Genomic DNA, 10208 nt, shown 5'->3' with positions numbered 1-10208 from the left:
GCTGAACGTCTTCTTGGCCATCGCCGTGGACAACCTTGCCAACGCGCAGGAACTGACCAAGGTGTGTAGGTAGGGACCCACCTGCAGCCTAGGTATGGGTGGGGTGGGGGGTCAATCCGTGTCGCTCTGGATGCGGCTTCAGAGCCATGAGGAGGGCCAGGACCTGGGTTAAGGGCCATGTGACTGCCGTCCAGGGGTGTTTCCTCCAGGCCCTGGACAGGCAGGGCTGTGGGGAACGGCACCGAGGAGGTAGGCAGAAAGAGCATGCTGGGAAGGCAGATGGGCACAAGGGCAGCTCCCGGGAAGCCGAGACCTGGGAAGGATGACTGGAAAGGCAGGAGGAGGTGTGGGAGCCGGTGGTGGATGACATGGCGCAGACCAGAGAGGGGCCTGGAAGATGGGGGCCGGGCTGCCCTGGTCTCTGTGTGGAGTGGGCTGTGTCCTCTCAGGAGCGAGACGCATCAGGAGGTGGGCTAGGGGCCATCCAGTCTGAAGACCCCAGAGGGCACTGAGGGACCCTTGTGGTCATCCCTGGTGTGGCTGGCTGAGCTCAGACTGGCGCTGGGCAGCGCGGTCCTCAGAGTCGAGCCAGGCTGGCGCTGGGGGAGCAGTTGGTGCCTGTTCTCAGCAAGCCCGTGCCCCGGCAGGACAGCTTTCTTTCCAGGGCTGAGCTCAGACTGGCGCTGGGCAGCGCGGTCCTCAGAGTTGAGCCAGGCGGTCGCTGGGGGAGCAGTCAGTGCCTGTTCTCAGCAAGCCCATGCCCCAGCAGGACAGCTTTCTTTCCAGGCTGTACCCAGTGGGAGTCGTCTAACAGTCATCTCTCATCCTTGAGCCTGGTGGGGGACGTGATTACACGTGTCTCCCCTGTGGTTTCCCTCCAGATGGCACAACCCCCTGCCTGCTTACCGTCACCCTCTCTGCCCTGGACAGTGCAGGCAGCCCGCTGTTTCAACCTCAGGCTGGCGCTTTGACAAGCCCGGCTCCCGGTGCAGAGGGCACTCCTGCTGGTCAGGGGCTCTGAGCAGGCTCTGCTCCTTGCCGGCATGCGCATACTTGCTCCGTACGCCGGGCCCACGCCTGTGTGTGCACCTGCGTGTGTGGGTGTCTGTGCGCTCGCGCCCGCCGTCCCTGACAGCCTCCCACTTGTGTTGCACCCACTCCAGTCTAGCACATCCTAAGACTCCTAACACTGTCCCCGTTCTGGGGCTTGACTCCGGCCTTCCCTGAGGAAGGCAGGCGACAGAGATGCAGGTGTGCCACAGTGGTCCTGACAGCGCACGCTGTACAGGTGCCCTGCTGCCCCACCCGGCTCCCTGCGAGGAGTGCTCCACGGGGGCAGCCCGTGCAGTGTGCCTCCCCCCACCCCCTAGCTGGGCTGGGGCAGTGCCTGTGTGTCTGGACTCCTCCCTTCTTCTGGGTGCTGGCTTCTGAGGGTTGGGAATCCCACTGGCGTGCCCATTTCTGTTGTTAGCCAGTTCCTAGACTGAACCTTGCCATTCAGGAGGGGCTGGAGAATGGCCCAAGCCCCTGGCTGGGGGGACCCGTGCAACTACAGAGCACTTCTTGGGGTCAGGATTTACGGACCACGTGAGCTAGGGGTGCCCAGCAGCATCGTGCTGGGCTGGGTGAGCTTGAGTTCAAAGCTCTCACTGCCCCTTCAAGGCTGTCAGTGGGTGAGGACATACTGACAGGCCATGTCCTTGGGGCCCTGTGTCCATGCACAGACCATAGGTGGTGGCCCCTTTGGGCAAACTGCCCTAATTCAGGAATTTCCTTGCTTTGGGAGTTGGGGCAGGTGGACGCCTGTCTGTGTCAGGCTATGGGGCTTTCCTGGGCTGGCCAAGAGACCAAAGGGTGGACACTCCCTCCTTTACAGTCCCACAAATATATGGTAGCATCATTTATTTTGAAGTGAAAATAAACTCACATCGAGTTTGTTTGTAGAACACCAGTTGGAGTGATTTGAGGGCCGTAAACCAGGATGGAGCCCATAGCGGGAGGAACGACGTCTCTAGGGTGCTCTGTGGTGGGTCTAGCTCTGCCTCCCCTCTGAGGCCTGAAGTTTGAATGTCTCTTCTCTATGGTGGGAAATCTTCAGACAGCTAATAGGGGGCTTAGTTGCCATTACTGTGCCTCTAAAAGCAGATTCAAGGACATTTTGGGACATGTTGGGAATGCCAGCTCCCAGGGGAGCCAGGTGGGCCCGGGATTGGGGTAGTGGGGGATATAAGGGTGGTCCCAGTGATCTAGCTGGACGGCACAGAGACTGGTTTCCCTCCCAGGGCTGGTAGACTCAGCCTAGAGCTGTTTATCTAGATCTGAGGAGCAGATCATGTTGGTTTTGTCTAGTGACATGGGGTCAGGGCTGGAGGGTCTGTCTGGATGTCCACTCCCTTCCCATGGAGAGGGTAGAGGCAGGGCGGGGTGTCTGCGCAGGTGCGCACACATGAGCACATGCTATCCCGGGTGGCAGAGAGCCTTGGGACTCCTCTCCAGGAACTCAGTGGGGAAGGGAACACAGGGCCAGGCATGGTCACAGGTAGACAGATGTGCCCTGATGAGCACAGGTGGAAAAGCTCAAAGGCTGCAAGGTGGCGCTGCTGGGCACATTGCTGGTGATGGTTCCTGTGGGTGGTGCAGGGCGGGGACCCAGGCTCAGGGTGGGGCGCCTGCCCCTCACCCTGGCTCAGCACCCTGGGGCAGAGGTGACTTCGTTCCAGTGTGACAAGTGCTCTGGGTGGCGGGGGAGCAGGTGGGAATAAAGGAGGGGTGGGTTTGCCTTTTGACGGAATAAAGACTAACACGTGGAAATGGGTCCCTGGGGCTGGAGCTCTGGAGTGGGGCTGTCAGCTGTGAGCGCCCTGGGAAGGGGTGCTGGCACAGAAACCCTGGGGACTCTTGCCTGCAGAGGTGGGCGTAGCAGGGCGGTCTGGAGCGTGGGTGGGTCGTGCTAAGGCAGGAGCTGGCTTCCTGGCCCCGCTGGCTCAGGAGGCAGGAAGGACTCAGAGGCTCCAGGCGGAGGAGCTGGTGGCGTCGGAGCGGACACAGCACTCTCAGGCTAGCTACACATTTCTGTCTGTCCAAACAGGACGAAGAGGAGATGGAAGAAGCAGCCAACCAGAAGCTTGCTCTGCAAAAGGCCAAAGAAGTGGCTGAAGTCAGCCCCATGTCTGCCGCCAACATCTCCATCGCCGCGTAAGGCTCTCGGAGTGGGTTGTGGGTGGTGGCGGGAGCAGAGTCCAGCTCCCCCGGGGCCTCCTCAGGGGCCCTCGCCTTGGCTGGAGCTGTTAGGACACAGCCCCTTCCCAGGAGCTGAGATGTGGGGGAATGGCGCTCCTCCCCTGCGGGGGCCTTTGAGCAAAGAAACCACCAGGTAACGCCTCCCCGCTTCTCCCCGCCGGGGTGAGAGCGCGGTGTGGCAACGCCGTGGGTGGGAGTGACCACGGAAGGCGGCCCCCTGGACAGTCCTGGGCAGCGCCAGGGACTTGGTGTGTCTGACTTACACACCGCCTTTCGGAAGTGTGTTTTGTGAGCCGGAAGGTTCAAGGGGTTACCTCAGCAGCCCAAGAGACTTAATGCAGTTTCCAATAGTATCGAGTTCTGGTGTTGGGACAGGGGTCGAGAGGAGGCCTCTCTGATGAGCAGAGGTGCAGGTGGGGCCGAGACTTCCGTCGGGACTCTGGTCACCCAGAGCCAGCTGAGAGTGCTGCTAGGGGCGTTATGGATTTCCGAGTTGGGACTGAACGCCCCAGCGCAGGGCCAAAAGCCACGGTGGGCTGGGGGGCATTGGCCCCCAGGGAAGGAGGCAGGAAAGTCTGGCCCAATCCCCGTCACTGGGTGGCCGTGAGAGAGCACAGAGGGGCTCGGGGCCAGGCTGAGCCCACCCTGGCGCTGCCGCCCCTTCCTTCCGCCCCGCTCTCCAGCCCCCGCCACGGCTCCCGCTCCCCACGCTGCTCCACGGGCCCCCGCCCTGCAGCTGCTTGCCTCTCCCGTGCACACTGTGCTGTGTGGTCGGAGCCCCTCAGGCCCGTCTGCGGTCACACAGCCACTGGTGCTGAGAGTGCGCTGGCACGTGGATGCATTTGTGGGAGGGGGAGTGTGTACACGCACGGGTGAGGGTGCATCTTTGGCAGCCTCATTCTCGCCTGGGCGTCCCAGGGCCGTGGCCTGTGCTCTCGGAGGATGCTCGCAGAGGACTGTCTCTAGGTGAGCAGAGGTGCTGGCCTTTGGGGGAGAAGCAAAGGGAGGCCCCAGGCCCTGGGAGTCCAGGCGGGGCTGCAGGGGGCCTGCAAGGAGCCAGGCGGGGCACAGCCGCCGGGGGCTCAGTGCCCAGTGGTTCTGGAGTTCTGTTGTCTGGCCAGTGCACCTGCTCGGTCTGCTTGGTCCTGGGCTTGCTGTGGCCCGGTTACCCCCTGAGCTGCGTAAGCTGCTGGCGGGCTGCATAGAGGACGTGGTTGGTGACTGACCCATTCATTCACGTGGGCCCTGTGGAGTTTCTGTGTAACTTTTGCCTTCCTGCTGTTCCGGAGGGGAGCGTGGTGTCCTGTGTCCCCTGCTGCTGCCCAGGGCTGCCCATTCCTTGGGGATGTGCGGCAGGGTGTCCACTCCCACCTGGGCTGGGACCGAAGTGGGGAGGGGCCCTCAGCACAGCCACGGGGAGCTTGTCAGGACACCAGAGAGGGAAGTCTGGATGTCCTTTCTCTCTGTCCGCCCCCGTCCCCGTTTGGGACGCTTATGTGCAGGAAGCAGGCTGTAGACCTGCATCCCCGGGGCCTGGGGGACACTTGGTGCTCTCCCTCACAGCAGGCCCTGAGCTCAGTGCTGGCCCATCCCTGTCACGGCCAACCTGGGGTATGTCCAGGCATTGACCCTTGCGTCCCCCTCTTGGGCCAGCTGTGGGTCCCGCGGCCTCCCCCGGGACGCGGCTTTGGCCCTCGTCCTCAGCCCATCTCCGCTGCATGCACAGTGGGTCTGACGTGACTCCCAGGTGCGGAGGGCGGTGGGTGTGAGGACCACTGTGCGTGGTTGTTTGCTTTCCTCCATTGAGCTGAGACATCTGCGGGCAGGGGCTGTGCTCCAGCGCCTGTCTGTCCTGTCTGCCCCGACGGTTCCCTGCTCTGCTGGCAGCAGCAGCCTCTCCGTGTTCGCTTCTCTGCCCGAGCCTCTGAGGTGGTACGAGAGGCTCCGAGGGACCCCGCTCTGACCTGCTCCCGTGGCGGCGCTGTGTGGTCTGTGAGACGGGGGCCTGGCTGAGACGTGCGCTGTGAGCCTCTGATGTTCAGGGCGCCTTTCATGTCCGTGGTGTTTGAGTGGCTCCATGGGCCGTGCCCCAGCGGACGGAGGCTCTGTGATGGACCCTCCACAGAGGGCCGCCCGAGTCCCCTAGAGCCGCTGGGGCTCCAGTGTCCTTGGCCTCAGGGGACAGTCCCCTCAGCCTCCTGGGAGGGAAGGACACTCAGGCTGATGCGGCCCTTCTGGCTCTCGGCTGTGTCGGCCTCGACGTCACTGGGACTCACAAGTGCCGGTGCCCACGGCCCCTCCCACACGTGGGTTCACACTCACACACGCTTGCTCTGATCCTTGTTCTCTTAATGTTCACAGTCTCAGTCACACTCTCACCAGCTCACAAGCTCATTCACAAGCTCACACACTCAGCCATGCACACCGCTTTGCTCACTCTTGTACACACATGCCTGTTTGCACGCAGGCAGGTGAGCTGCTCTGAGCTCCTCACAAATGCTTGTCGACTCAACCTTGAAGAAGGCAGCGCTGGGGACCCACCTGGTCCTCCCCTGGGAGGGACATGACTGTAAAGAGACCTATGGTTTCTCTCTATTGATTTTGGAAAAGCTTCCAGAAAGACACTTCCAGAAGGACACTCAAGGGAAGGTGGGCTGGTGGTGACCTGGTGGCACTGCCTTAGAGCCTGGGGAGCTGAGGGGCCAGGGTGGCTTGGGGGCTGAGCACGGTGTTCAGGAAGCAGGGCCCAGGTGAGGCCAGAGGCAGGTAGGGCCCCTGTGTCAGCCAGCTCTGCTCCGCCTCGAAGGCCAGGGGACCACAGGGGTGAGCCCTCCCTGGTGCCCGGGGAGTGGGGCGCCAGGTCCGGCGGGGGCGAGGGGGCTGATCAGAATGGCGGACGAGGGGTGTCCGCTCCTTCCAGCCCCACCGCCCTTCCCGGGGCAGTGTGCGCAGAGCTGCGCTGGACGGCCCAAGAGGGCGCTCTTGCCCTCCAGCCGTGGGGGTCACTGCTCTGTGGGTGCTCCTTCTCTCTCCACTTCTCTTTTACCCCGAGGTCTCGGCTGGCCTCATTCTGATAGAAGCATCCCTGGCCTCCTGCCTGGATGCACACTGCAGCCTGTGCCCTGACCCGATGCGGCTCACACCGTTCTAGCGTCTCTTAGAACTCTCTGGTGTTCTCACTTTTGTTCTGTTTTGTTTTTTGCATGTGCAGTTTTGTAAAGCAAACTCGAGGTACTGTATCTCGCAGCTCATCTGTCTCCAGCGTAACCTCACCGTGAGTCTCTCTGCTGCAATTTCCATCTATGGCTTCGTGATAACTACACGCCAACGCCTTCTGTCCGCCCCTAACTCTGCTCCCCACTTCAAGTCATTCGCTTCGGGGGCAGCTCCAGGCCCACATCCCGCAGCCTGGCCGGGGACGGCGGGCACACTTCCTGACGCCCTCACGTCCTGCTCGTGGGATCAGGCTCTCTGGGCTCAGCCCCTCCTCCTCTCCCTCCTGGGCTCTGTCCTCCTGCCTGTCTGTCCCTGTGCTGTCACTCTGGTGTCTTGAGCAGATCTGCTTCTCCTGAGGTGGCCACCACTGGGTGCCGCTGGGGCTGTGTCTCCTTGTGGCTCCCATGAGGTAGAGGACTGCTCAGGGGCGCAGGACATCCGTGGGGTCCTCCCGCCCCACCTGGCCTTGCTGCGGAGGGGGTGTCTCTGGGACCCTTAGGCAGCCTTGTTCTCGCGAGAGCAGAACTTCTGCCTGCTCGTGAGGCTTCCGGAGACCAGCCAAAGCCTGAGGTAGAGCCGTAGAAACCCCAGGGTGGCCCTGCTGGGGGTGACACCAGTCTTCCCCAGGGGTTTCTTCCTGCAGGTGAGAAGTCCCTGGAGATGGCCAGGGGCCCTCTCCGTGTCCTGGTGGTGATGGGCGCTCCTGCCGTCCCTGAACCCCTGCCCCCTCTTACTTGGCCAGCACAGAGCTGGGCTCGGTGCTCTCACGAGCACGCAGACCTGCTGGCTGTTGGGCCCCCGATGTCCATGGGGTAAGAAGGCTGGATCCTGAACGGCTGACTCCCAGGGCGGCATGAGATGCGGGCGTAGGTACCAGTGCTGTTGTACCTGGGCTGCTTCACATTGTCACAGCTGGGGGTGACTGAGGGACGACTGGCTTTCTCAGCACGGAGACCTCAAAGCAGGGCCTCGCCACAGAGGCTCCTTCTGAGTCCTGTCGGCACGTCTGGGTCAGGGCGGCTGAGCCGGGCTCTGCCTGCAAGCCGGGCTGGATGCGGTGGGGCCGGGGTGGGGGGGCCCTTCCCTGTGCCCCCTTCGGGAGTGCTTCTAGACGAGGCTTTCGCCTGGGTCAGAGTCCTCTGCCACACTGCACTGTGGGTCAGAGCCTGACCCACCCCCGCACATTCTTGGAGCTCGGTGGAGACACAGAGAGTGAGAGGCGAGCGCTGGCCACGCTGCGCCACATGCCAGGCAGGGCAGAGACAGAGCAGCAAGCAGGTGGGGGCAGGCTGCCACCCCCCAGCAGGGCACACAAGCAGAGACACGTCCAGAGAGGCGGCCAGCAGTGCCGCTGCGTGCTGGGCAGGCGCAGACAGTCTCGGGTGGTGTGAGGCCCGGAGAGGCAGCCACCCAGCAGGAGCGGGGCTGGTAGAGCCGCCCCTGGGAAGTTATGAGGGGAGCCTGCCAACCCCACGCAGCCTCTAGTCCAGCAGGCACCCCGCCTCTCCGTGGACTTGAGCTGGTTCCTGGGTGAGACAAGAGCTGTGTCTGAGGGTAAGGCTGAGGGCAGAGCCTGTTCCTCCTGAGCTACCAGCTACCACGTCCCCATCGTCTTTACTGCCTGCCTGTTTCTGTTCTGACAGGCGGGTCCCCAGGGCTCATGGCTGGGTCTGAGTAGGCCACCACCTGCCACCTAATGGCTCCGAGTCCAGGCCCATCTAGGCCTGCTGGGCTGATGGGGAAGCCTGACCAGTGGCCGGCCGTCAGCCCTCACGGGTTCCTGCACCAGTGGGGAAGGCCCCTGGTGGCTGCTGTCCACTTCACAGGGTTCGGCATAGTTCAGAGTTGGGCCCTTTGTTTTGGTGTCAGCCGGGGACGGGTAGGTCCCCCGTGGCTCTGGGTTGAAGCCAAGGAAAGAGAAAAGGTGGGTCTGTTGCCAGGTGACCTTGGGTACGGGGCAGCAGGTCAGGGCCTGGGGTGGCAGCCGAAGGTGTGCTGACCACCAGTCAGCAGGTGGTCAGAGAAGCTGACCGCTGTCCCCTACACGTTGCCCTGCCTGCCCCCTGTCTGGGCCCCCAAGGACAGGAATCAGGCTCTTCTGCTCTCATACTTTCAAGGTGCTTCCCTGGAAATGGCTCCCCACCCTGGGGGCAGGACTCAGCGTGGTGCTCAGTGGCTGGGGCTCAGAGCCGGGGGGTGGAGACCTGTCCCGCCTGGGCCCCCAAGTCCCCCAGGTTGTGGCTCTAGGCTGTGCGGTCAGTGCAGCTGGAGTCTGGCGGAGGCCTCGCGTCTCCTTTAGACACTTTGTTCCTCTTGCCCTTGCACGCGTCCGATCCTGGCTCCGTCAGTGACTCGCTGTGGACCCTGTGTGAGTCACGTCCTCTGTGCTCAGTGTGACATGGGGGCAAGAGCAGCACCCAGTCCCTGAGGTGGTTGTGAGGGCTGGAGGGGGCGGCCGCTGGCCCAGATGTCACAGCCACCCTTGTCCTCGTGCTGCCACTGCTGCCCCCCCACAGTGGTCCCGAGACCTCCAGAGGCTGCAGGACGAGGCTGGCCTCTGAGGAGGTGGTGCCGGCTCGCCAACTCTGGGGTCTTGTTCAGCAAATATCCCAGAATGCAAAGGGCTTCCACGCACCCTGGGCTGTGGAATCCACCTGTGACCGTGTGGGTGAGCTTGGGGGGCGGTCAAGGCCTTTAAAGCCTGTCTAGTGAGGGCTGAGCCTGGACCACAGGCCACTTCTGGCGCCGGAAGGCTCTCAGCCCCCGTGGAGCCAGGAGAGAGGAGGGCACTGCTGACCACAGGACGTAGTGTCCAGCCGCAGACCTGCCTGCTGGGCTCCTGGCCATTCAGCAAATGATCACTGAGCTGAGTGGCAGCTGCCCAGATGGGGCCGACCACCGCAGGGAGAGTCCCCGCCTGACTCCCGTGAGGGCCAGCCGCCCCCCGGGGCCCCTCGCTCCCTGGGTAACTGTCCCCTCCGCTCCTGACGACCCGCCTCTTCTCGGGTTCCCTCTCAGACACCCCGTCTTCCTCTGGCCGGTGGCTCCCCTCCTGGAGGTGGAGATGGAGAAGCCCCTCCTCGGGCAGCCTGCTTCCTGCCTCCTCAGTCCTGCTCCATTTGGACGTTGCCCCCCTCCTCGCCCCATTCTGGCCTTCCTGGCGGGCAGCCCACCTGCCCGGGAAGCCTGTCTGCCACCTCATGCTGGTGCCTGTCATTCCCACTGCTCTGCACCCCGGGCCCCCGGCCTTGAGCCCCCACCCCCAGGTGAGGCTCTCACCATCTGCGGGCGCCCCCCGGGGGGGCAGGGATGAAGCCTGTTTCCCTGGGTATCGGCCGCCAACTCTGCCCCTCGACTCTGCTGGGGTTGCCAGGGCTCCTGCCGCCCCTCTGCCCCCCACACTGCGCCCTCTGCCATCTCTCCATCGCTGTGTGTCCATCCGTGGCTTCCCCTGCGAGGCAGAGAGGTGGGGGGCGGCTTGGGGGCGCGTCTCACGCGGGTCTCCCCACAGCAGGCATCAGAACTCGGCCAAGGCGCGCTCGGTGTGGGAGCAGCGGGCCAGCCAACTGCGGCTGCAGAACCTACGGGCCAGCTGCGAGGCGCTGTACAGCGAGATGGACGCCGAGGAGCGGCTGCGCTTCGCCACCTCCCGCCACCTGCGGCCCGACATGAAGACGCACCTGGACCGGCCGCTTGTGGTGGAGCCGGGCCGGGACGGCGCGCGGGGGCCCGCGGGGGGCAAGGCCCGGCCC

The 10208-nt window shown here is 63.7% G+C and overlaps 1 protein-coding gene across 1 annotated transcript in view; it reads left to right on the top strand.

Moving 5' to 3' along the window:
* CACNA1B (calcium voltage-gated channel subunit alpha1 B) overlaps window positions 1–10208 on the top strand; it is a 197347-nt gene that overhangs the window by 97327 nt on the left and 89812 nt on the right. The window contains exons 17-19 of the mRNA XM_007458994.1: window positions 1–61; window positions 3089–3195; window positions 9968–10204. Coding sequence (XP_007459056.1) covers window positions 1–61; window positions 3089–3195; window positions 9968–10204 — 405 coding nt within the window. The remainder of the gene's footprint in view (window positions 62–3088; window positions 3196–9967; window positions 10205–10208) is intronic.

This window comes from Lipotes vexillifer, unplaced genomic scaffold (genome assembly GCF_000442215.2).
Source record: "Lipotes vexillifer unplaced genomic scaffold, Lipotes_vexillifer_v1.1 scaffold636, whole genome shotgun sequence".
Classification (NCBI taxonomy): domain Eukaryota; kingdom Metazoa; phylum Chordata; class Mammalia; order Artiodactyla; family Lipotidae; genus Lipotes; species Lipotes vexillifer.
This window is presented reverse-complemented; position numbering and strand designations above follow the sequence as displayed.